General features: G+C 55.7%; 1 protein-coding gene across 3 annotated transcripts; it reads left to right on the top strand.

Moving 5' to 3' along the window:
* The first annotated feature begins 108 nt into the window (after positions 1 to 108).
* NRTN (neurturin) lies at positions 109 to 21927 on the top strand. 3 transcript variants are annotated; one of them, XM_003914732.4, is made up of 3 exons: positions 109 to 148; positions 17061 to 17632; positions 21351 to 21927. In XM_003914732.4, the coding sequence occupies exons 2-3, from the start codon at positions 17464 to 17466 to the stop codon at positions 21773 to 21775; spliced, it is 594 nt and encodes a 197-aa protein (XP_003914781.1). In that variant the 5' UTR covers positions 109 to 148; positions 17061 to 17463; the 3' UTR covers positions 21776 to 21927. The 3 variants fall into 3 exon arrangements, with proteins under 3 accessions (XP_003914781.1, XP_017807606.1, XP_031515943.1); XM_017952117.2 differs by having other exon boundaries at positions 17006 to 17632; XM_031660083.1 differs by lacking the exon at positions 109 to 148 and having other exon boundaries at positions 16673 to 17632.
* Positions 21928 to 25934: the final 4007 nt, after the last annotated feature.

Below are 25934 nucleotides of genomic sequence, written 5' to 3'. Positions count from 1 at the left end.
CCGGCCCAGCCGCACCCTGCCTGCGGCCGCCCCTCCGGCCCGGGCCCCCGGGGCACCGCGGCCCAGGTGGCCCCGGGATGGCGGTCGCGGCAGGGGCAGGGCTGGGCTGGCGCGGCCGCCACTGACGCAGGTCTGGCGCCCACAGCAGGTGTGGGGCGCGGGGCGTAGCGGTGGCGGGCAGGTGGGGCACTGCACGATTTGGGACGACCCGCCCCATGGACGGGGCATGGAGGGTGCTGAGGACTCCGAATAGACCAGGGGATTCCCTCCTGCAGCAGAGCCAACGGGTATATGAGGGAGGGGTCGGGGGCGACAGGTCAGCGCGTGGGGAGGGGCGGGCGTGTGGAGCTAGATCCTAAGCGGCTCTCCAAGCCCGAATCCGGCCGCGGTGTCCTTGTCCGACGGGACGGGCGCAACCCTGCCTCCTAAGACCTCCGAGTGTGCATCTGAGGAAGGCACAGTACCCTCCCCAGAATTCCCTCCTCAGCCTCTAGGAGGGCGAGACCCAGACACCCCTTTAGCCATGTGGTCTCCAAGGGGCCGCTGGGGGGCTTCCGGATCCCTCAGAGCCCGGGCGGGGGGCTGCCGTCGCGGCCCAGCTGCGCGCAGAAGTAAACATCTGTCAGTGGCGCGTTCCCTGCTCGCCGCCGCCGCCGCCGGGGACACGGTGTCCTCCGGTGAGGGCCGGGCCCTCTGGTCTCCTGGAGCAGCCCGTTCAGCCACCAGAGGGCGTGAAACCCTTTGGAGTGTGGAGGGGGGGTCTCTTAAGGGCAAAGCCTGGATTTGAAGTGGGGGGAGGCTGTGCCTGCTTTTCCTGCTTTTTATAAAAGGTGTCTCCTGCAGGGGCATAGCCCCGAATTGTCCCAGGAGGTGGTTTGTGGATTAGGAGTCATTAGGCCCAAGGGGGCTGCAGACAGATTGGTGGGGAGGGGGGTGTGCTGGAGAGAGAAATGGCTCTCCCAGGGTGAATGCCACCACTGCCCCCTCTCCAGAACGCATCCGTCCTGCCCACAGGCCTGTGGTTACCTGCAGGGCTGGTCATTGGTCCAGATCTGCGGAGCGGGGCCAGGGGTTTAAGTCAGGGGGTTGCAGGAGGCCAGACCCCTGACTTTCCTCCCTCCTGCCTGTCTCCCCTGCCCTTTCCCTGTTCTCTACATCCTTGTCCCTGTTCCATGGCCCTCTTTGTCTGTCTCTGAGTGCCCCAGGCTGAGGAAGCCTGGCTGGGGTGTGACCAGCCTCAGAGGATGTCAGTGTGGGGCAGAATCCCACCCACACTACCAGCTTCTCCCACCCCCAGCTTCTTGCCTTGGGGCCCTTTGGACACCCCTCCCTCCTCCCTTCATCCTCAGACTCCCGAGGTTCACAGCTCCGAAGCCACTCCACCCCCAGGGAGCTGCAAAAAGCTTCTTCTAGGGGTGCAGGGAAGAAAATAAAACATTCCCCTCTTCAACTGGGTACTGCTCTGAAATTCCACCATCAGCACTGGCCCCCTCGGGTTTCAGGCCTCAGCTTTCAGGGAGCGAACAGAGGATACAGCTTTTAAGAGTCGGGCAGAAGGGACTCAAAGAGTTTGCAGCCGGGCATAACACAATCAAAAGATTGTTTTGACAAATGTGTGTCCGTGGCAACGGCGTGGTTGACTGGTGTCAGAGTTGTTGGGTGCTGTCCTTCAAGGGAGCCAGATTTAGACCCAGGGACACAGGGCTGGGGAAGCGCAGAGTGGGGATGGAGGTCTCTACCTCAGGGTAGGAGGATCAGAGAAGACTTCCTGGAGGAGGGGCCTCAGAGGTGGGGCTGTGAAGGATGAATAGGAGTTTTCTAAGTGGGGAAAAAAAAAGCATTCCAGGAGGCGGGAATTGTGCATGCAATGATCTGGAGGCATGGAATAGTCAAGGTGCCTTGGTGAGTGTGGGAGAGACTGTTCTAGAAGGTTGGCAGAGGAAGAACTGGGCTGGGGTACTCAAGGTTGTATCCCTGGAGGTAGGGGCTAAATACACAGATTGGAGAGGTGCAAGCTGTTAATGTATCTGGAGTCACTGGGCTGGGCTATCTTTGCTGGGGGCTGTGGGTTTCCTCAGCGATGCATCTCCCTGGTCCTTCAAGGTGAGGCAGAGGCTCTGGGGCCTCAAGGTGGAGGTGGTGGCTGGGGCTCGGGGTTGGAGATGACAGGAGGCTCCCAAACCAGCCTTGCACTTGCAGGGCTGATAATGGCCTTGAAGGAAGCCTGAACAGGGAGTGGATGTGAATGGAGCATGTCTGCAGGAAGGGTCTCTCAGAGATGATGATGGTGGAATGGAGGGGTCTCCCTGTCAGATCCAAATGAAATCAGGCTTCGGGCGAGCCCTGGAAGAAATCAGACAGCAGGCCCAGCTTGCAGCGTGGCCCCCACTTCCCAAGTGGGGACACTGAGGCCCAGAGAGAGGGCACTGTTTGTTCTTAAATAGCACAGTGTGTCACGACCCAAGGCAAAATTTGAATTTGTGGAGATGGAAAAGATGATGGCTGAGTGCAGTGGCTCATGCCTGTAATCCCAACACTTTGGGAGGCCAAGGCAGGTGGATCCCTTGAGCCAAGGAGTTTCAGACTAACCTGGGCAACATAGCGAGACCCCATCTCTACCAAAAATACAAAAATTAGCCAGGTGTGGTGGCGTCCCCCTCTGGTCCCAGCTACTTGGGAAGCTGGAGTGGGAGGATTTCTTGAGCCCAGGAGGTCGAGACTGCTGTGAGCTGAGATTGCGCCACTGCACTGCAGCCTGGGTGACAGCCTGGGTGACTCTGTCACCCTGTCTCAAAAGAAAAAAGACAAGATGATTGAGCTGACCTGTTTCCTGGGAAACTGAGGAGTGGTTCCCAGTCTCACCCAGTGTTAGGGTTTAACCTTCATCTGGGGTCTGTGCCTCAGTTTCCCTTTCCATCAGATGGCCAACGTCTTGTGGTGTCCTGGCCGCTCCCGGAGGACCCATGCCGCTCAAGCCACCTGCTGGGCCCTGTGCCAGCTGCTTAGCCATGCCAGGCCTCATTAGGCTGATCCTGTCATCCCACCCCGGGGACCCCCCTCCTGCCAGCTCCAGATGCCTTCGAGGCCAGCTCTGGGGCAGCCTGGCCAGCCCCAAGAGCCTGGTGTGGTCAAGGTGGCAACTATATAGCCAACCACAGAGGGCCAGGGCCAGAAACGGTGGGCCTAAGAAGCTGGCACACACACGCTCCCCAGCCTCCCTCCCCAGACGCAGCTGGGTGGCGGGTGCAGGAAGAGAGAGCTCCAGGCGCCGGTGGGGGACTGCGGGACACTGACCCTGCAGGCCACAGGGCCCTCGTGACTTCCCACCTCATCTCCCTGAGCCGTCGAGCTCCAGCCACACTGGTCGTCTCGAACAGGCACGGTCCTGCCTCCGAGCCTTTATACGTGCAGCTCTCTGCCTGGAACACACTTTCCAGATCTTCAATGTTGGCTTCTCTACTGTCATTCAGGTGTCAGCTCAAATGCTTCCTCCTCTGAGAAGCCCTCCTTGACTCCCCAGTCTAGAAGCAGCCTCTAGTCACTATGGCTTCATCCTGAGTTTTTTTGTTTTTTTTTTCCCAAGACAGGGTATTGCTCTGTCGCCCAGACTATAGTGGCGCAATCATAGCTCATTGCAACCTCTACCTCCTGGACTCAAGCAATCCTCTTGCGTCAGCTTCCCGAGTAGCTGGGACTACAGGTGCATGCCACCAAGCCCAGCTAATTAAAAAAATTTTTTTTTGTAGAGACGGGGATCTCACTGTGTTGCCCAGGCTGGTCTCAAAATCCTGGGCTCAAGCGATCCTCCCGCCTCAGCCTCCCAAAGTGCTGGGATTCCAGGCATGAGGCACTCTGCGCCCAGCCCTATCCTGGTTTCTTGTTGTTGTTGTTTTCATGCTCTTGACATCTAATTACCTTGTTTATTTCATATTTATTATCTGCCTCCTTGACTGGATGGTGAATTTTTCGGGGAGGGGCCCAGGGTAGCCTTGGTTACCACCGAGTCCCTGGTCCCCAGCCAGGCCCTGGCACACAGTAGGCGCTCAATAAGTGTTTGTCAGGTTAATTCGTGTGCTGGAGGCAGAACCCAGCCTGGCACTCAGGACTTTCTGCCATTGAGGCCTTTTACTTGCTAGGTCTGCCCTCCTGTGTGTCTTTAAGAAAATCTCGTACCTCCCTGGGTCTCAGCGCCACTGTTCTCTCCAACAGCAGGGCCTAAGCCCCTCTCTCACCTCTCCTCTTGTTAACACAGGCCAGGAGGTTCCCAGGCAGTAGTTGTGGACTCTGGGAGAGAACAAGTTTGGAGTTGGATCCAGGTTCCAATCCCAGCTCAGACACTTAATACTTTTAATTAAAAACATTTTATTTTTCTTTTGTAAAGACAGGGTCTCGCTATGTTGCCCAGGCTTGTGTTGAACTCCTGGCCTCAAGCCCCCCTCCCGCCTTGGCCTCCCAAAATGCTGTGATTATAGGTGTGAGCCACCACAACCGGCCTCAGCCACTTGCTTGCTGTGTGCCCTTGAACAAGCTACTTCTCTGCACCTCAGTTTCCCCACGTGGAAAACAGGGCTAGTAATAATAGCATGTTTTTCAGGGAATGTGGGAGAATTAAATGTAGGGAAAGACAGTCATCACAGTGTCTGCCTTTAAATAAATGGAATAGCCAACACTGCTGGGTGTTACTATTATTGGTGGTGTTATTGTTGTTGTCAGACAGGTCAGAAAGCACGTGGTTAAGAATATGGAGGTTATGGCCGGGCGCGGTGGCTCACGCCTGTAATCCCAGCACTTTGGGAGGCCGAGGTGGGCGGATCATGAGGTCAGGAGATCGAGACCGTCCTGGCCAACATGGTGAAACCCCGTCTCTACTAAAAACACAAAAATTAGCTGGACATGGTGGTGCGTGCCTGTAATCCCAGCTACTTGGGAGGCTGAGACAGGAGAATCGCTTGAACCCAGGAGGCGCAGGTTGCACCGAGCTGAGATCGCTCCACTGCACTCCAGCCTGGCAATAGAGCGAGAGTCCATCTCAAAAAACAAACAAAAAAGAAAAATAATATATAGGTTATCGGTGGGGTGTGGCGGCTCACACCTGTAATCCCAGCACTTTGGGAGGCTGAGGCAGGAGGATCACTTGAGGTCAGGAGTTCAAGACCAGCCTGGCCAACATGTTGAAACCCTATCTCTACTAAAAGTACAAAAAAATTAGCTGGGCCTGGTGGTGCACGCCTGTAGTCCCAGCTACTCGAGAGGCTGAGGCAGGAGAATCCCTTGAACCTCAGAGGTGGGGGTTGCAGTGAGCCGAGATCGTGCCACTGCACTCCAAAGCGAGACTTTTGTCTCAGGCTAGTTATGCAGCCATTGATTGGATAATAAAAGAAAAAAGAATGTGCAGGGAGGAGTGCTGGAAGTGAGCCTTTGAGGAATGAGTAGGAGTTTGCTGACCACCTGTGTTCAAATCCCAGTTCAACCGCTTTGCTTGTTTTTTTGAGACTGAGTCTGGCTCTGTCAGCCCCAGGGCTGGAGTGCAGTGGCCTGATCTCAGCTCACTGCAAGTCTCCTGGGTTCACGCCATTCTCCTGCCTCAGTCCTCCCGATTAGCTAACTTGCGGGCGCTCACCACCTCACTCGGGTTAGTTTTTGTATTTTTAGTAGAGACGGGTTTCCCCTTAATTCTGTTTGCCAGGGATGGTCTCGGATCTCCTGACTCGTGATCCGCCTGCCCTGCCTCCCAAAGTGCTGGGATTACAGGCTTCGAGCCACGCCTGCCAACCAAGCTAAGTTGTTTCTGAGCAAGTTTTTCCACTTGGACTTCTGTTTTCCTGCCTACCAAATTGGGATAAAATAGTCCATACCTTGGTACAAGTTACTACATGTAAAGTGCTTTGAATGGCACTAATAGTGTTGTTCATGAATGTTAGTTGCAATTATAATTGACATTATTATTACAGGACAGAGTCTCGCCCTGTCACCCAGGCTGGAGTGCATTGGAGCGATCTTGGCTCACCGCAACCTCCGTGATCAAGTGATTCTCCTGCCTCAGCTTCCCGAATAGCTGGGACTGGTGGAATGCACCACCACACCTAAGGTTTTTCTTTTTTCTTTTTTTTTTTTTTTTGAGATTTTATTCATTTTCATGTCACCTATTGGAAAGCGTAGTGGCGCTGGGACTGCTCTCATACTGCAAGCTCCACTCCCAAATTTACGCATTCTCCTGCCTCAGCCTCCCAGTAGCTGGGACTACAGGCTCAGCCACTTTCACGCCTCGGGTTGTTGTATTTTAGTGAGGACTTGGTTTCACCATGTTAGCCAGGGATGGTCTCTGATCTCCTGACCTCAGGATCCACCTGGCTTCTGGCCTCCCTAGGTGCTGGGATTACAGGTTGAGCCACTACTCGCTCTTTATTTTCTAGGGATGGAGTAATACCTGTTGGCTAGGTTGAGTTCTCAACTCCTGGTCTCAAATGATCCGGGCCTGGGCCTTGACCCTCCTGGGGAAGTGTTAGAATACAGGCTGAGCCACCACACCCGCCCAGTTATTATTATTGTGCCATATTATTTTTATTTTACTTTTACATTGTGAGTCTCTCACTCTGTTGCCCAGGCTGGAGTGCAGTGGCACAGTCTCGCTCACTGCAAGCCTGTCTCTGTCTGCCATTCTGCCTCAGCCTCCCAAGTAACTGACTACAGGCACCCACCACCTCACGCCTGCTAATTTTTTTAGAAATATTTTATTTTTTTTATTTTATTTATTTATTTTTTTGAGACGGAGTCTCGCTGTCGCTTCCAGGCTGGAGTGCAGTGGCTTGATCTCAGCTCCCACTCAGCCTTGGCCTTGGTTCTATTCTCCGCCTCAGCCTCCTGAGTAGCTGGGACTACAGGGCGCTTGCCACCTCGCTATTTTGTATTTCTTAGTAGAGACGGGGTTTCACTGGGTGTTAGCCAGGATGGTCTCATCTCCTGACCTCGGATCCTCACGCATCTCGGCCTCCCAGCAAGGCTGGGGATTACAGGCTTGAGCCACTGCTACCGCTTCCTTTCTTGTATTTTAGAGACGGGTTTCACCATGTTAGCCAGGATGGTCTTGATCTCCTGACCTTGTGATCCACCTGCCTCAGCCTCCCAAAGTGCTGGGATTATAGGCATGAGCCCCCACATCCGGCCCAGTTATTATTATTATTTTACCACTAGTATGATCACAAAGGAGCCACCATACTCCTCCCTAGAAACCACTATTCCTGACCATCCAGCGCTCAGCTTCACTTTGGCAAAGGCAGACCCAGAGTCCCTCAAGACAAGCTTATGGGCCGGGACTTGATGTCCAGGGTAGCAGGGAGCCAGCGATAGTTCTAGCAGTTGGGCAGCACTCAGTTTCTGTGCTGGGGGAAGAAGAGGAGAGGCTGGACCTCTTCCCCTGGCACCACCCGACACAAAAAGCCGCCCCCTAGGTTGGCCTCTGGCCCCTCAGACGCAGCATCGGAACCAGCTGTGCTCACCAGATGTTCCTGGTTTGCCCCCAGATGTGTGTCGCCAGCTTGCGGCTGTCCTGGCCGCCTCATCCCCCCATGGGGTGGGCCCAGGCCCTGGGGCCCTCTGAGGGAGGGGGCACATTTTTGTGGGCTGTGGAATTTGTTTTGTGTTTTGCAGAATCACTGAGTCTTGCCTCGAGAGGCCCAGACCCCTGGCCAAGTCTTGCCCCTCATGGGGCCTCAGTTTCCCCATCAGTGGAACCTCAGGGAACTTCCAGAGGCCATCTAGGAACAGGAGACCAGGAGGCTGCCCTAGGAACAGACCCAGCTGTGAGCCCTCAAGCTGTCAGCACTTGGGGAAAACAGAGGCACAGGCGCACAAGCACGTGTATGCCGCGGCGTTCACACACACAGGCACTTCCTCACTGGCATATGCTGGCTTCACAGCCTGGCATCCTCTGCCCATGGGCAGTAGCAAGAGCCCAAGAGCCACTTGGTCAAGCTCTTCCAGGTCCTCCCTGGCTTTCCCACAGTGCTGGGTGGCACCCTTCATGCCCTATTGAAGATGGGAGGCCAGGCATGGTGGCTCACACCTGTAATCACAGCACTTTGGGAGGCAAAGATGGGAGGATCGCTTGAGACCGGGAGTTTGAGACCAGCCTGGGCAACATGGCGAGACTTTGTCTCTATTAAAAAAAAAAAACTTTTTTTTATTCTAAAAAAAACAGATGGGGGCTGGGCACAATGGTTCACACCTATAATTCCAGTACTTTTGGGAGGCTGAGGTGGGCGGCTCACCTGAGGTGAGGAGTTTGGGACCAGCCTGGCCACCATGGTGAAGTATAAAAGTTAGCCAGGCACGGTGGCACACACCTGTAGTCCCAGCTACTCGCAAGGCTGAGACAGGAGAATTGCTTGAACCCGGGAGCCAGAGGTTGCAGTGAACCGAGACTGCGCTACTGAACTCCAACCTGTGTGAGAGAGTGAGACTCCGTCTCAAAAGAAAAAATACAAAAATTAGCCAGGCGTGGTGACAGGCACCTGTAGTCCTAGCTACTTGGGAGGCTGAGGCAGGAGAATGGCTTGAACCTGGGAAGCAGAGGTTGCAGTGAACTGAGATAGCACCATTGCACTCCAGTCTGGGCAACAGAGCCAGACTCTGTCTAAAAAAAAAAAAAAAAAAGGAGAAACTGAGTCACAGGAGGACCAGGAGTGAAGTGGAGAGGAAGGAGAAGTGTGTGCAGGGCAGCACCCCTACAGGCAAAATTGTGCAGACTTGGGACCTGCAGCAAGCTCACGCCTCTGTAAACTGAATGCTCAAAGTCAGCCCCGTGCCCTGCAAACACTTAGCCCAAGATGTCCCTCTAGAAACTCCTATCCAGCAAAGACAGTCATGGGCACAGACACCATGCTCACAGGGCTAGGCAAGAGGAAGGGACCCATGGCTTGGGGGTGGCCGAAATGGGTAGCAGGGAAGGGTTTCTGGTGGAGGGGCTGTAGGAGCTAGGGCTTTCAGGGTAGAGTAGGAGTTTGCTAAATTAAGCTAGACCTCAATTCCAGGCCTCCCCAAGATTAGAAGAGGTGCCTACATGGAGAGAGGTCCTCCGCTTCTTCCTCTCTCAGGTGCCACTCTTTGAGACCGGGCGTTCTGTAGGACAGAGGCTTTTATCCCTGGGACTGGGTGTGCCCGGCAGGTGTCCCCTGGGAAGTTCGGTGCGAAGGGATGTGGGGGTGCCAGGGCGTTGGCTGTGCATAAAGATAATGAGCAACATTTCCTGGCATCACCAAGGAAGGTGCCAGAAACACACACCCTTGGGCCAGCTGTCTGTTGCTTGGATTGATTGGAAGGGCCTGTGTAGCTGTGCGACATTGAGCTGCTCATTGCTTCTCTCTGAGTCCATTTCCCTTCCTTCCCCAGCTCTGGGGATTGTGTGGCCTCCAGCTAGAAATGGAGGTCTGTCCTAGGTCCTTCTTGCTGCAGCTCACACTGCTACGGACCGCCCCCTCCACTGAGGAAGGAAGGAAGGAGGCTTCTCTCCCTCCAGGCAATGCAGGTTCTTCAAGATCTCTACCTTTTCTCCAGGACTGGGAAGGGACCTCTGGCCAGGCCCTGCACAGGCAGTGTTGACAGCACGCGAGATCCCCACGGGGTGGACGTGGGCGGTGGTCAGGGTGGGGCCATTCCCTCCTGAGTCCCCCGGCCTCCTCGGCCTCCCCTCCTCTCACTCTCCACCCACTGTGTCTGTGCCCCCTGGAATGTTTACAGCTGTGGGCGTTGGTGGCGTGTTCACCTGTGCACCCCTGCGTGTGTGAGTGTGTGGCCAGGAGGAGGGGTCTTGGGGACCTTGGCCAGAGCACAAATGACAATAGATGTTCTTGTACCTACAAGTGTGTGTCTCTGTGAGACCAGCATACCACGTGTGAGTGGGGAAAACCTCAGTGTTTGTGAGTGGGATCATACTTGAGTGTGTGAAAACACCCTAGTGTGAGACTGTGGGATTGTTCAAGTGTGTGAGTGTGCAAACACCAGCACGTGGATATAACATTTCAGCACAAGTGTGAAAGCACCCAAGTGTGTGAGTGTGATTTTTTTCTTTTTTGAGACGTAGTCTTGGTCTGTCGCCCAGGCTGGAGTGCAGTGGCACGATCTTGGCTCACTGCAACCTCCACGCCTTGGGTTCAAGCAATTCTCCTGCCTCACTTACTCTCCCTAATAGCTGGGATTACAGGCATGCACTACCATACCCGGCTAATTTTTGCAGTTTTAGTAGAGACGGGGTTTCACCATATTGACCAGGCTGGTCTCAAATTTCTGACCTCCAGTGATCCGCCTGCCTCAGCCTCCCAAAGTGCTGGGATTACAGGCGTGAGCTGCTGTGCCTGGCCAATGGTGTCTTTTAAAAATTTATTATTTTCTATTTCTGTAGAGACGGGGTCTTACTATATTGTCCAGGCTGGTCTCGAACTGGGCTGAGGCAAATTCCCCGCCTCAGCCTCCCAAAGTGCTGGGATTATAGGCGTGAGCCACTGAGCCTGGCTGTTTCACCAGTATTTCTGCTAACGTCCTCTCTCTGTCCCAGGGCCCATCCAAGATCCCAGATGACATTTAGCGATCCCCTTTCCTTTGGCCCCTCCAATCTGAGACTCCTCCTCCATCTGTCCTTGTCCTTCATGACCTTGACTGTTTTTGTCTGTTCTCTTCTCATCTTCTTTTATTTTTTTCCTTTTGCAATGGAGTCTCACTCTGTCGCCCAGGCTGGAGTGCAGTAGTGCAATCTCAGCTCACTGCAACCTCCGCCTCCCAGGTTCAAGTGATTCTCCTGCTTCAGCCTCCTGAGTAGCTGGGATGACAGGCATCTGCCACCACGCCCGGCTAATTGTTTTTTTTGTATTGTTAGTTGAGACGGGGTTTCACCATGTTGGTCAGGCTGGTCTCAAACTCCTAACCTCAAATGATCTGCCTGCCTCAGCCTCCCAAAGTGCTGGGATTACAGGCGTGAGCCACCACGTCCGGCCTTGTCTTGTCTTTTCGTTTCTGAGACAGGGTCTCCCTATATTGTCCAGGTTGGTCTCAAACTCCTGGCCTCAAGCCATCCTCCTGCCTTGGCCTCCCAAAGCGCTGGGATCAAAGGCATGAGCCACCTTGCCGGCCAGTGATAGTGTTTTGAATGGAGGTGGAAGCATCCAAGTGTGTGAGTGGGTCATGTTTGAGTGTGACTGTGAAAACGCCGTAGCGTGTGAGCGTGATATATTCAAATGTGAGTGTGAAAACACACTAGGGCATTCACGTGGCGGTGTTCTGGTATGTGGGTGTGATTGTGTTAGAATATGTGAGCCTGGAAACCTCTGAGTGTACATGGGATCATGTTTGGGTGTCAGTATGAAAATACTGGCTGGGTACAGCGGATCACACCTGTAATCCCAGTGCTTTGGGAGGCTGAAGCGGGAGGATTGCTTGAGGCCAAGAGTTCGAGACCTGCCTGAGCAACACAGTGAAACCCTGTTTCTACAAAAAAAAAAAAAAAAGAAAAAGAAAAAAACTATATATATATATATATACACACACACACATATATACACCCACCCACCACCCACCCACACACACACAAATACAGGTGTGCACTGCCATGCTCGGCGCTAATTTTTTTTCTTTTTTGAGATGGAGCCTCGCTGTGTCGCCCAGGCTGGAGTGCAGTCGTGAGATCTTGGCTCACTGCAACCTCCACCTCCCAGGTTCAGGTGATTCTCCTGCATCAGCCTCCCGAGTAGCTGAGATTACAGGCGCCCACCACCATGCCCGGCTAATTTTTGTATTTTTAGTAGAGACAGGGTTTCATCATGTTGGCCAGGCTGGTCTCAAACTCCTGACCTCAGGTGATCCACCCACCTCAGCCTCCCAAAGTGCTGGGATTACAGGTGTGAGCGACCGCACCCAGCCAAATATGGGAGCATTTGAATGTGCAAGTGTGCTCGAGTGAGAATACTTGAGCACGTGAGTGTGATTGTGTGTGCATGGGCAGTGTGTGTGTGTGGGAGTGCGTGTGCACGAGTATGAAAGAACCTGAGTGTGAGGACATGAGATGGCTGGGTGTGAATGAGTGAGATGTCTGGGTGTGAATGAGTGAGAAGACTGGGTGTGAATGAGTGAGATGGCTGGGTGTGAATGAGTGAGAAGACTGGTGGAATGAGTGGATGGAAGGAATGGAGGAAGACTGGTGGAATGAGGGAAGGAATGAGAAGACTGGTGGAATGAGAAGGAGGACAATGGATGGAATGAGTGGAGAAGGTGGAATGGATGGAATGGAGGAAGGTGGAATGAGATGGTGGAATGAGGGAAGGAATGAAGGAAGGAATGGAATGGAATGAATGGAATGGAGACGCTGGATGGAATGAGTGGAAGGCTGGAGGATGGCGGAATGGAATGGTGGAAATGAGTGAGATGGCTGGGTGTGAATGAGTGAGATGGCTGGGTGTGAATGAGTGAGGACTGGATGTGAATGAGTGAGATGCATTGATGTACCCAGATGGTTGTGAACGAGGATTACAGTGGAATGAGATGGCTGGGTGTGAATGAGATGGTTGGGTGTGAACGAGTGAGATGGCTGGGTGTGAATGAGTGAGAAGACTGGGTGTGAACGAGTGAGATGGCTGGGTGTGAATGAGTGAGAAGACTGGGTGTAAATGAGTCAGATGGCTGGGTGTGAATGAGATGGTGGGGCACACAGTTTGCAGGTGTGCTAGCATGTGGACCTTGTGCCCAGGCTGGTTCAAACTCCTGGCTCTGGTGAAGGGTGCTGGCAGCATGTTCACCTGTGTACTCCTGTGTGTGTGGCCAGGAGGAGGGGTCTCAGGGCGCAGATGATGACCTGGGCTAGATTGCAAATGACCGTGGGCACTCCTGTACCTACAAGTGTGTGTCTCTGTGCAGATGCACAGGTACAGATGCCTCCCCAGGCGAGGGCCTCTGGGACACAGGCACATGCATTGTGCACACCCAGCCCCCTCCCTGTGCCCTCCGCCACACCCACATCACCCCCACCTGGTCGCGTCCGTGCCAGAGACAAACCAGTTAGGTGACCCCCGAGAACAGAGAGGCCCATTGTTCATGGCTGCTAATCAGCCCTGCCTGCTGGGCCCCCTCCGCCGATGGCCCCCCGATTTCCTGCCCTCCACCAGAGCTCTAGGTGGGGAGAGTCTGAAGCTCCAAGGCCTCCGGGGTGTCCTGTGACCAGGCCATGCTGGGGCTAGGCCCTTGGTAGAAACAGACCACCACAGCCCAAGGCTTGTTCTAGTCCAATGGGGAAACTGAGTCACACCACTCTAAGACTTGAATGTGTGGACAAGCAGGGTAGAGGGGGTCCAGAGAGGTCCAGGGCCCGGGTAGGTTTCCTGCCTGTCTCCTCCCTCCTACCACCAGCATTCAAATGCCGGCTCTATGACCTCGGACAGGTCACTTCCCAGCTCTGGGCCTGTTTCCCATTCATACAGTGGGGATAAGGGTATGACTTGCAGCCAGGCACAGTGGCTCGTGCCTGTAATCCCAGCACTTTGGGAGGCCAAGGCAGGAGGCTCGCTTGAGCCCAGGAGTTCAAGACCAGCCTGGGCAACACAATGAGACCTCATCTCTACAAAAAATTTAAAAATTGGCCGGCGTGGTGTCTCACGCCTGTCATCCCAGCACTTTGGGAGGCCGAGGCGGGTGGATCACCTGAGGTCAGGAGTTCGAGACCAACCTGACCAACATGGTGAAACCCCATCTCTACTAAAAATACAAAAAATTAGCCGGGCATGGTGGCGCATGCCTGTAATCCCAGCTACTCGGGAGGCTGAGGCAGGAGAATTGCTTGAACCCAGGAGGTGGAGGTTGCAGTGAGCTGAGATTGCACCATTGCACTCCAACCTGGGCAACAGAGTGAAACTGCATCTCAAAAAACAACAACAACAACAACAACAACAAAAGAACACACACAAAGGAATGAAGGGGATGGGTTTGACATCTGACAAAATGCTGCTGCTGCCATCTGCTTCCACAAAACCTCAAGAATGGAATGTCCTGCCCATGGCCCACACACAAGGCCCTGCATGAGCTGCTCCATCCTTCCCAACCTCCCCTCCTCTCTCTCTTCCCCTGCTCACTCTGCTCAGACACACAGGCCTCCTCACTGTTCCTTAAACACGCCAGGTGTGGGCCTGCCCCAGGGCCTTTGCACAGGCAGTGCCTTTGCCTGGAACACCTGCCCCCAGATTTTCTTATGACTGACTTCTTATACTTGGGTCTTAGTGCATGCGTCACCTCCTCAGGGAGGGCCCCCCTGCCCACTCCCAGTGAATCTAGGTCCATTCATGACAGTCACCTTGTTTGTTATGCACTAACTGTATACTAAGCCCAGAGACTTCAACTGTGGTCTCTTTTTCATCCTCCCAATAAACCCATCCATCCATCCATTCACTCAGACATGAAACTCCGGACCCTCCAATTTAGAATCTGGGCCACCCAGTGCCTAGCTTTTTTTTTTTTTTTTTTTTTTTTTTTTTTTTTTGTTTTTTCTTTTCACTCTGTCACCCAGGCTAGAGTACAGTGGTGGTGTAATCTCAGCTCACTGCAACCTCTGCTTCCCGGTTTCAAGTGATTCTCCTGCCTCAGCCTCCCAAGTAGCTGGGATTACAAGTGCATGCCACCTCACCCAGCTAATTTTTGTATTTGTAGTAGAGTTGGGGTTTCACCATATTGGCCAGGCTGGTCTTGAACACCTGACCTCAGGTGATCTGCCCTCCTCAGCCTCCCAAAGTGCTGGGATTACTACAGGCATGAGCCACCATACCCGGCCAGCCTAGCTTCTTTGTGTTAATTCATTCATTCATTCATCATTCAGCAAATGTCTATGAGCACCTATTCTGTGCCACTGACCCAGCTGGGCTGGCCCTGGGGGAGAATCAACTTCCCCTGCAAATTCACTCTCATCAGATAGATCCCCAGGCTGGTCTAGGATTTGTTTAGACGCCCTCATGTTGGGGAGCTCATTCCTTACTAAGAATAACCACCACCAATACCAAAGAGTCTCAAGTACCAGCAATAGTGGCGAGGCAAGTTCTCGGGGTGACTACAGCATCTGCTCCCAAGCCCAGCCCATATGGTGTGTGCTGTGTCAAAGAACCTGCATTCGAATCCCATGTCCTTTTCTAGCCCTTGGACAAGCCCCTACCCATTTTGTGCCTCGGTTTGCCTAGCTGTAAAATGGAGATAGTAATGCCTCTCTCGTGGGCTCAGCACCGGGCCTGTTACACAGCTGGTGCTTAATAAATGTGTCTTGTTACTTAAGGTCTGGTGTGCGTAGCTCCTGTGGTCCCCATCCATGGGGGTGAGCGGGGTAGAGAAAGGGCGGTTTGAGTTTCTGCGATTCAGGACACGGGGCGCAGTCCATGCAAATGAAATGCGAATCCCACGCAAATAAATCTATGCGCGGTGCCGGGCAGCGCGCAAAGCTGGAGGTACAAGGTGCACGCACGGCGGGGGGGGGCACCTGGGGATCACGAGCCGAGCCCAGGCCCGGAGGCGCTGACCCACATCCAACCCGGCTTTCAGCGCTCGGTGTAAATGTTTACACCTGGCCGGCTGCCAGGCTCCTTGCCACCCCACACTAGGCAGCTGGGAGGGGGAATGTAAACTCAGGCTGGGGGCCGTGGGACGCTGGGGAGGAGCCCAGACAGCATCGGGTGTGGTGGGTGTGTACATGTGAGTTATTAAATGCTGACTACATGTAGTGAGAAGGATGCCACCAGGCACTCACAGCACCCAGTGCCCGAATGGGGAAAGCTCAGGGCATTGCTGGGGGCCCATTAGCGCCCCTGCACCAGCCAGAGGTTGAAGTGAATAGGGTAGGCAGTCATAGAAGGCTTCCTGGAGGAGGCGCCCTCCAAGCTGAGATTGCAAGGGGAGTGGGAGCTAGGTACAGTGGCTCATACCTGTAATCCCAGCTCTTTGGGAGGCCAAAGTGGGAGGATCACTTGAGCCCAGGAGTTTAAGACCAGGCTGGGCAACATTGTGAGACACCCCTCTCTATTAAACCAAAAAAAAAAAAAAAAAAAAAAAAAAAATTAAAAAAAAATTAAAAATTAGCCAGGCATGGTGGCTCACGCCTGTAGTCAATCCTAGCTACTAGGGAGGCTGAGGTGGAAGGATCGCTTGAGCCTAGGAGGTGGAGGCTGCAGTGAGCTGTGATCACACCACTGCATTCCAGCCTGGGTGACAGAGCAAGACCCTGTCTAAAAAAAAAAAAAAAAAGAGAAAAAAAGAGAGAGAGAGAGAAAGGAAACAAGGAAGGAAGGAAGGGAGGAAGGGAGGGAGGGAGGGAGGAAGGAAGGAAGGAAGAAAGGAAGGAAGGAAGGAAGGAAAGAAAGGAAGGAAGAAAAGAAAAGAAAGGAAAAGAGGGAGGGAGGAAGGGAAAGAAAGAAAGAGAGGAAGTTGGGTGTGGTAGCTCACGCCTGTAATCCCAGCACTTTGGGAGGCCAAGGTGGGCAGATTACTTGAGGTCAGGAGCTTGAGACCAGCATAGCTAACAGGGTGAAACCTGTCTCTATTAAAAATACGAAAATTAGCCAGGTGTGGTGGCGGGCGCCTGTAATCCCAGCTACTGGGGAGGCTGAGGCGGGAGAATCACTTGAACCCGGGAGGCGGAGGTTGCAGTGAGCTGAGATCACACCACTGCACTCCAGCCTGGGCAACAGAGCGAGACTCCATCTCCAAAAGAAAAAGAGAAAATGAAAAAGAAAGGGGAGTGGCAGTGGGGAAGGAGGGAAAAAGTGTTCTCCAGGGAAAGACCTGTCTGTGCAAAAGCCCGGAGCTGGGACTCAATGTCCGGGGCAGCTCTGGTCCATTGCTAACTACTTCTGGGCCTGCTTATCCATCTGGATGGGAAACAGGCTCAGAGAGGGGCAGAGTCAATGGAGGACACCAGCGTGTAGGGAACAGTGTCAGCCCCGGATTCCTGCCTCCAGACGATCCTAACCACCATCCTCCCCGCGCCCTTGTCCTACAGTGCCACCTGCCGGGAATGACCTGTCCTCCTTTCACTCTTCCCCCTGGCTCCTCAGCTGCAGTCTCTCCGGCCTCCTCGCTGTTCCTGGGATACGCCACGCTCAGTCCGGACTCAGGGCCTTTGCACTGGCTGTGTCCCCTGCCTGTGATGTCATTCTTCTCTGCCTGGTCAACTCCTACCTTTGTTCAAGTCTGGACCCTGTCATCGGCTCCTCAGGAAGGCACTCCGGGACCCCCAAATGGGGGTGGTTCCCTGTGACTCCTGGCACGGAGCCCAACCCCTTCCTTGTTCAATGGTTCCTTGAGGGACCATTCCCATGTGATTATCGACCATTTGGCAGGCGTTGTTCAAAGTCAAAGGCCCCACACTGAGTCCTGGCCCAGCGCCCTGCGCCTGTTCGTTGCTGGAGGGACAGACAGGGGGCGTGCGGCGGACCATCCTGTGCCCGCAGGCTGAGGATGCAGCGCTGGAAGGCGGCAGCCTTGGCCTCAGTGCTCTGCAGCTCCGTGCTGTCCATCTGGATGTGTCGAGAAGGCCTGCTTCTCAGCCACCGCCTCGGACCCGCGCTGGTCCCACTGCGCCGCCTGCCACGAACCCTGGACACCCGGATTGCCCGCCTGGCCCAGTGTAAGCTCCTCCTCTGTGTGGGGTCAGATACCCCCAACGTAAGGGGTAGAATTTCAGGCAGTGAAGTGGGAGGTGGCGGGGGTCATAAGTTTTTAAAAGATAGTGTCAGCCGGCCAGGCGCAGTGGCTCACACCTGTAATCCCAGCACTGTGAGGCGGGCGGATCACTGAGGTCAGGAGTTCGAGACCAGCCTGACCAACATGGTGAAACCCCGTCTCTACTAAAAATACAAAAATTAGCTGGGCGTGGTGGTACGTGCCTGTCATCCCAGCTACTCGGGAGGCTGAGGCAGGAGAACTGCTTGAACCCTGGAAGCGGAGGTTGCAGTGAGCCGAGATCGCGCCACTGCACTCCAGCCTGATGACGGAGTGAGACTCCGTCTCAAAAAAAAAAAAAAAAAGGATAGGGCCAGCAAGCCCCGTTGCAGGGAGGCAGGGACAGACATCCTAAAAGATTATTCAGGGCAAGGCATGGTGGCTCCTGCCTATAATCCCAGTACTTTGGGAGGCCGAGACAGGAGGATCTCTTGAGCCCAGGAGTTCATGACCAGCCCTGGCAATGTAGTGAGACCTCCATCTCTACCAAAAACTTTAGAAATTAGCCAGGTGTGGTGGCGCATGCCTGTAGTTCCAGCTACTTGGGAGGCTGAGGTGGGAGGATCACTTGAGCCCACGAGTTCAAGGCTGCAGCGAGCTATGATTGCACCACTACACTCCAGCCTGAGCAACAGAGCACAACTGTCTCAAAACATTATAATAATAAATACATTTTCTAAAAAAAGATGGGGTGGAGGGAGGTTGCAAATTCCCCCAATGGCCTGGTGGAGCTAGGGTGACTTCTGGGAACTGGGGTCTTTCGGCTTAGCTGTCACAAGGAATTAGGCTCTGCCCTGAGGTCTTGTGGGGGCCAGATGGAGATTAGACCCGGGCATTCGCCCGGTTGGCCCCCGCGGCGCAGGGGGGGGGGGGGGGCGGGGGGAGGAGAGAGAGGCTGGATCCGAGGTCCCAGGGATCTGCCCCAGGGGACAGGGACCAAGGGGAGGCGGGAGATGGAGCGGGAGCTGAAAACCAGAAGAGAGAGCCAGAGATTTGGAGGGGTGAGGGGGGGTGGAGAGAGAGAGGAGAGACAGGGCTGGGGGCACAGACACGGGCAAAAGCACTGCTATAGGGACACGGAAATGCCCACTCTGAGGGCAAGACCCTCGCCCAACTCCCCACCAATCCCTAATGCCTGCCCCACCGCAAGTGCTGTGGGGTGAGGGTGGTGCCTGGGCCCTGACCCCTGTGCCCACGCACATGTCCATGCGTGCGCCTGTGTGGGCATCTGAGACGCAGACGCCGGCAGGGTGCGTGTGCAGTGCCTTCGGGTGTGGGCCATGAGTACGCCCGCATGCACGTCTGCGCCCGCCCCTGCCAGCCCACACAATCCTCTTTTCTTGTCCTTACAATGCACAAGGGTGGCCTCCGGCACGAGCTCCACTTCTGTCCTCCCACCACTTCCCTCTCTGCAAGTGGCACGAAGTCCTTCCTAGGACGTTGAGACAGAGACCCGGGTGGGGCTCCAAAAGCCAGTGCTCCAGGACTTGAGGGGGGCAAAGCAGGAATGGAGGAATTTCAGGCACTGGGGAGGGTCAGGGCCCATGGACGGGTGCCTGCCTGCCCTATGGCAAAAAGGGAGCAGCCACTGAGTCCCCAAGTCCCCATGTTCTAGGCTCCATGGTGGAATTTCAGGCTGGGGACTTTGTGTTCTAGCCCCCCGTGCAAGCAGCCAGCCCCGTTGCAGAGAGGCAGGGACAGACATCCTAAAAGATTATTCATTGTTGCCGGGCGCGGTGGCTCACGCCTGTAATCCCAGCACTTTGGGAGGCCGAGGTGGGCAGATCACGAGGTCAGGAGATCGAGACCATCCTGGCTAACACGGTGAAACCCCGTCTCTACTAAAAATACAAAAATATTAGCCGGGCGCGGTGGCGGGCGCCTGTAGTCCCAGCTATTCGGGAGGCTGAGGCAGGAGAATGGCGTGAACCCGGGAGGCGGAGCTTGCAGTGAGCCGAGATCGCACTACTGCATTCCAGCCTGGGCGACAGAGTGAGATTCCGTGTCATTAAAAAAAAAAAAAAAGATTATTCATTGTTGATATGGAATTCAGATTTAGCCGGGTATCTGTATTATATCTGGCAAGCCCACAAATGTCTGCTTCGATGCACCCCTCTAGGGTTGGGCGTGCCCCTAACCCCCCAGCACAGTCCCGGCCACTCCAGTCCTGCTCCATGGCTTTAAGAACACGGACTAGGTTGCTCAGTCATTGGCCACCCCCCCGCACCGACTTCCCACCCTCTCAGCCCCAGCCAAGACAGAGATCATGCAAGCTTCATGGAACAGACAGGGCAACTGAGGCCTGAGGTTGCAAGTGGCGAAAGTGGCAGAGTCAGGCTCTGAGGCTGAGTTTGTCTTGTTTCTGAGACCCCCTGTGGGAACAGACATCTCCTCCCCTACCAAACCCCAGGAGACAGACAGCCCCTCCTTCCCCAGGGCCACCCAGAGGCTCATTCTTTTGACAGCCAGGTGCACCAGCCCTGGGGGCAGGTGGGGACTAAACTCAAGATTTCCTCTCCTAACCACAAGCGTGACTGCCACCTGCTCTGGGGCTGGGAGTCCCCTGCCTTCTGGTCCGCCAGTAGCGCTGCCTGTCATTCCAGCGTCTGCACTTCTCTCCTGGGGCTTCGGAGTTTGGGGGTGGAGCCAGTGCTTGGGTAATAAATTTAGGCTGCCAGGCCCTGGGAATCGGTGACTTGGGCACCTCCTGGCGAGTGTGGGAGAAGGCGGCTGGACCTGGGCCAAACTTGGGTGAACGGTGAAGGCAGGAAGAATGTCCTTTAAGCCCGTCTCTCTCGGCCACCTGGTAACGATGTGACCTTGGGATGGTCCGTTTTGTCACCTGTCACATGGGGGTGGCCCTGACAGTAGCTGCTGTCACTCCATGGAGTGGGGGCCCCACACAGGCCTCGAATGCAGTAGGCTGCAGTACCTGCTGCTCCTCTGCATTCTGAGAAACCCACCCCGATTCGTTTCTTGGATAAGGAAACTGAGGCTCCACTGCACAGTGGGGCAGCGGGGATGGAGGGAGTCTGAAACACCCGGGAACTCAGAGTAAACGTCAGGGCCTGAAGAAGGGGCTCTAGAGATAGAGACCTATGACAGCCTCACTAAAGAGGGATGGGGCATGGGAAGCAGCCCCCCCCCCCCGTGCTGCCCAGAGAGGGTACACCAGTGTCCTGGGGCAGCCCAGCATAAGGGCGGGGGTCCATATAGATTTGCGATAGAGGATGAGGAGAGTGGAGCAACAATGGGGTGACAGAGGGGCCCAGAGGAGGTGAGTTAGAGACCCCGGTCAGCTTAGCTCAAGGTGAGACGGGCTGGAAAGCAGCCCAGAAAGGATGAACCAGGTTCTGGGCAGCCAATATAGGCTCAGGGTTCAGAAAGGGGTGCTGGACCAGCGTAGGGGTGTATGTACGTGCCCTCCAGTGCCGCCCAGAGAGGGTGCATGAGCAGTTCAGCAAGAGGGTGTGAAAATTTGGGATCTGGGAGTGAGATGAGAAGCCGTCCAGGTCTGGCGTCCCAGCAAGGGTCTTCGTTTGCAGGGGTACAGCAAGGGTAGGGGGCTCCCTCCCATCCCTTGCACCCACTGACCCGCCTCCTTTCTCTTCCTCCCCTCGCAGACCGTGCACTGCTGCAGGGCGCCCCGGATGCGGTGGAGCTGCGCGAGCTGACGCCCTGGGCTGGGCGACCCCCAGGTCCGCGCCGTCGGGCGGGCTTCCGGCGGCGGCGCGCGCGTGCGCGCTCTGGGGCGCGGCCGTGCGGGCTGCGCGAGCTGGAGGTGCGCGTGAGCGAGCTGGGCCTGGGCTACGCGTCGGACGAGACGGTGCTGTTCCGCTACTGCGCAGGCGCCTGCGAGGCCGCCGCGCGCGTCTACGACCTCGGGCTGCGACGCCTGCGCCAGCGGCGGCGCCTGCGGCGGGAGCGGGTGCGCGCGCAGCCCTGCTGCCGCCCGACGGCCTACGAGGACGAGGTGTCCTTCCTGGACGCGCACAGCCGCTACCACACGGTGCACGAGCTGTCGGCGCGCGAGTGCGCCTGCGTGTGACCCTACCTCACCCGGCCGGCGCGGCGGCCATTCTCCCCGCCCCGACGGCACCACCGGCCGGCCCCGCGACAGACTGCGCGTGCGTACAGCACGCCGGCGCGGCCCCGGGACTCTCGCGATAACTGTACTGAGATAAAGTGTGGGAACTCGAACTGGCTGGTGATTCACCCTCGGCTAGGGGCTCGCGGGTGGCTCGCGTCGCTGTCTCCGCCGGGAAAGCGGGGACCAGTGGGGGGCCCAGCTGCAGGGTGGTGGGAGGATGCCGTTTGCTTTGGGGGAAGGGTAGATGCAAAGTGGCTCCAGTTTATGGCAGACAAAAAGGAAAAATGGGGTGAATGGGGCTATGTTGGCAGGGACCGTCTTTCCTGCCTCCCTACGGGTCCCTCTGCCCGTCCCGAGCGGGTCCCGGTCCGTACCTCTTTCCTGTGTGGGTTTCTGGGGAGGGGGAAGGGGAGCTACGCTCCGGATGAAGAGACCGAGGTCTAGGTGGACCCAGTTTCCCCAGCTTGTTCCCTGCCGCACCTCCCTTCCCCAGCTTATTCCCTTCCGCAGTGTGGGCTTCTGGGATGAAGAGTCTGAGGTCTAGGTGGACCCAGTTTCCCCAGCTTGTCCCCGACTGCACCTCTCTGCTGTGTAGACTTCTGGAGAGGGGGAAAGGGAACCACACTGGGGGTGAGGAGCCTGAGGTCCAGGTGGAATCGGTTCCCCAGAGTCTCCCCGTCCGTACTTCTCCCGCTATGTGGGCTTCTAGGGAGGGGGAAGGGGGAGCCACTCTGGGTGAGGAGACTGAGGTCCAGGTGGACCCAGACCTCCCTTACCCGACGGCCTCCTCGGGCCGGTCTTCCCCCACCAGGGTGAGCTGAAAGCCACTATGTCCTTTCCTCCAGCTACTAAAAATACCCGCACGCTGCCCACCTCCCGGCGGGGAGAGGCCTGGGGCGGGCGCCAGCCCCATCCAGCCCGAAGCCGGCGCCTGCTGGGATAGAGCTGGGTCCCCAGAGACCTGGGTCCTTGGCCCATAAAAGCCCTGGCCGGGCCTCGAGGGGGGATTTACGACAAGCCCCTGCGGAGGATGGAAAAAGCCCGGCTCGGTGTTTAGATTTGCCCACGGTGTCACCTTGATGCTTGGCAGGCCTGGGGTGTTGGGTTGCCAGAGCGCGGGAGGGGTCGGCGGGTCCCACGGTCGGTGTGAGGGGCGGGGAAGGGGCGGGCATTGCGAGCCCAGGGCAGGCACCGATGAGGCGAGACTCCTCCCCTCCTGCCCCTCAGACTGGGGGTTCCCAAGGTTACAACCCTTCCCCTTAGCTGGGCCCCCTCCACTCCTTCCCACACGTCCGCCCTTAGGACCACCCTCTAACCACAGTGTCCCTTCCCAGGTTCAGCCGGCACCTCCCCGCGCCCCCCCCCCCCCCCCCCCCCCCGGCAAAGCTGGAGGGCACAGATCAGAAACTGCCCCCAGGGAGAATCACCCAGACATAGAGGAACATCCCTGGCCCCAGGCTCCCGGGGACCTACAGCTACAGCTAGAGACACTCAAGGAGGCTAATGAGCAGGACTTCCAGGGGGCCCTGAGAACAGGGCTTGGCGACCAGGCCCAAGCCCGTGGGTGGTCTGCTTGGGAAGCAGTTTCAGGGCTGCCGCTGGCTGGGGTCCCTGCCCACCCCCGCAGTCTTCTGGCTCTGAGGTTTGAGGTAGTGGATTCCTCCACCATTTGGGCCGACTCAGCCTGGCCTCCGCAGAGAGCCCGGAGTTTCCAGACGCTGCGGAATCCCAAGTGACACTTACTCTGAGCCTCAGTTTCCCCATCCTAGATGGCCTGGCCTCAGAGAGAAGAGTGTTGTTCAGCCCAGGACGCACAGTGAGAAAGCTGACCCTCGGGGTCTGCCGCCCCGGAAGCTCACACATGCCACTGTGTGCATGTGCATGTGAGTGTTGTCCACCCTCCGGGGCCTCCCAGACCTCGGCCTTCCTGTCTGTCACCCAGATCCAGTGTCCCAGCCACAAGGCACCAGGCCCAGTCCCCCAGGGAATTGGAGCATAAATAAACGGAGAAGCCCCTGCAATTCCCTGGGGCCGCGGTTGTCATCAGCCCATCGGCACACGGGATGAGGGTCTCACACACACAAGCACACTCACGAGACACAGAGACCACCACCCACAGGGGGTCAGCAGGCAGGACCCATGATCCTACACAGTCACCTTCCACACTCAGAACTGTACACTCAGGAAGGGACACTCCCTCTTTCTTTTTTTTTTTCTTGAGACAGTCTCATTCTGTTGCCCAGGCTGGAGTGCAGTAGTGCGATCACGGCTCCCTGCAACCTCTGCCTCCCGGGTTCAGGCAATTTTTGTGCCTCAACCACCTGAGTAGCTGGGATTGCAGGCACCGGCCATCACACCCAGCTAATTTGTTTGTTTGTTTTGTTTGAGAGGAATCTCACTCTGTAGCCCAGGCTGGAGTGCAGTGGCGCGATCTCGGCTCACTGCAACCTCCAACTCTCTGGTTCAAGCGATTCTCCTGCCTCAACTTCCCAAGTAGGTGGGATTACAGGCACGCACTACCATGCCCAGCTAATTTTTGTATTTTTAGTAGAGATGGGTTTCACCATGTTGGCCAGGATGGCCTCAATCTCCTGACCTTGTGATCCTCCTGCCTTGGCCTCCCAAAGTGCTGGGATTACAAGCCTGAGCCACTGTGCTCAGCCCAGCTAATTTTTTTTTTTTTTTTTTTGTATTTTTAGTAGGGACTCGGTTTCACCATGTTGGCCAGGCTGGTCTTGAACTCCTGACCTCAGGTGATTCTCCCACCTCAGCCTCCCAAAGTGCTGGGATTACAGCCATGAGCCACCGCGCCCAGCCTGAGAGGAACACTCTGAAAGTCACTTCTCATTCACAAAAGCACACAGCATCACACCTATGGTCACAGACACACACTCAGGGTGCACACATAGCCCCAGTCACTCACAATCCATTCCATCACATCTGCTGACACACTTACACACATGCACAGCCCCGCAGCAGCCACATAGTGAGAGACCCACATAGACACAGCCCTGCACACTCAGAGAGGGGCCCCTGAACTGTCCCGGATGCAAAGGCGTACTCAAGGGCAAGACACGGTGGCTCACGCCTGTAATCTCAGCCCTTTGGGAGGCTGAGGCGGGATGATCACTTGAAGCCAGGAGTTCAAGACATAGTGAGAAACCACTGGACAACATAGCAAGACCCCATCTCTCCAAAAAAAAAAAAAAAAAAAAAAGAGCTGGGCGTAGTGGTGCATGCTTGTAGTCCCAGCTACTTGGGAAGCTGAAGTGGGAGGATCACTTGAGCCCAGGAGTTCAAGGCTGCAGTGAACCGTGATCATGACACTGCACTCCAACCTGTCTCTAAAACAATAAACAAATAAAAATAAAAAACACTCCCAGGGCATTTACGGTCAGTCTCACGCTTGGAACAATCACCACACGAATACACACCCCTGTTATACGTAGTCTGCATGACATAAACACAGTCACCCTGCAGCCACACCCACAGTGATGCGTTCCTAGCAGCCATACGGTGGCAGTCACACTGAGTGTCGCCCCAGCCATGGGCATTTCCATGCTGAAGGTCACCCACACGCCCACCACCTTCTTTCTCAGGGAACCTCTGCTCTTCTCCGTCCTGTCCCTAATAACTCAGCTGACTTATCTGGCCCCACCTGGCACTGTGTCTGGGCAGGGAAGGTCCCCTTGTCCCAGCCAGGCCCTACTTTGACCCCCAGGCAGCTTGGGCCCCACTCCCCACCCACACTGGTCCTTCCTCACCCCACTCTGTCAGAGCCCACCCCCAGGAAGCAGCTGGAGATGTACCTCACAGAGCTCCGACACCTACTGCCAAGGCCATAGAAAGGTCTAGAACAGGGTTTTTCTATCTCTGGACACTTGGAACCAGATTGGTTGTGGTTGTGTTGTGGGAGCATCCTGTGCATCGTAGGGGGTTCGGAGTAACCCGGCCTCTGCCTGCTAGGTGACCTCATCCCCCTTCCTCACTTCGATGGCCAAAAGTATCTCCAGACCTTGCTGAATGTCCTGGGGGCAGAATCACCCTGGGGAGAGAACCACTATCCTAGAATGAGGAGAATGCATCATCAGCTTTCTTCCTTTCTTTCTTTCTTTCT

Source organism: Papio anubis, chromosome 20 (assembly GCF_008728515.1).
Source record: "Papio anubis isolate 15944 chromosome 20, Panubis1.0, whole genome shotgun sequence".
Classification (NCBI taxonomy): Eukaryota; Metazoa; Chordata; class Mammalia; order Primates; family Cercopithecidae; genus Papio; species Papio anubis.
This window is presented reverse-complemented; position numbering and strand designations above follow the sequence as displayed.

What these genes read in the sequence shown, in the direction of transcription:
- NRTN (XM_003914732.4), top strand. Translation starts at nt 17,464, where the DNA reads ATGCAGCGCTGGAAGGCGGCAGCCTTGGCCTCAGTGCTCTGCAGCTCC. An exon ending in GATTGCCCGCCTGGCCCAGT is followed by an intron (nt 17,633 to 21,350) that starts GTAAGCTCCTCC and finishes CTCCCCTCGCAG; the next exon opens with ACCGTGCACTGCTGCAGGGC.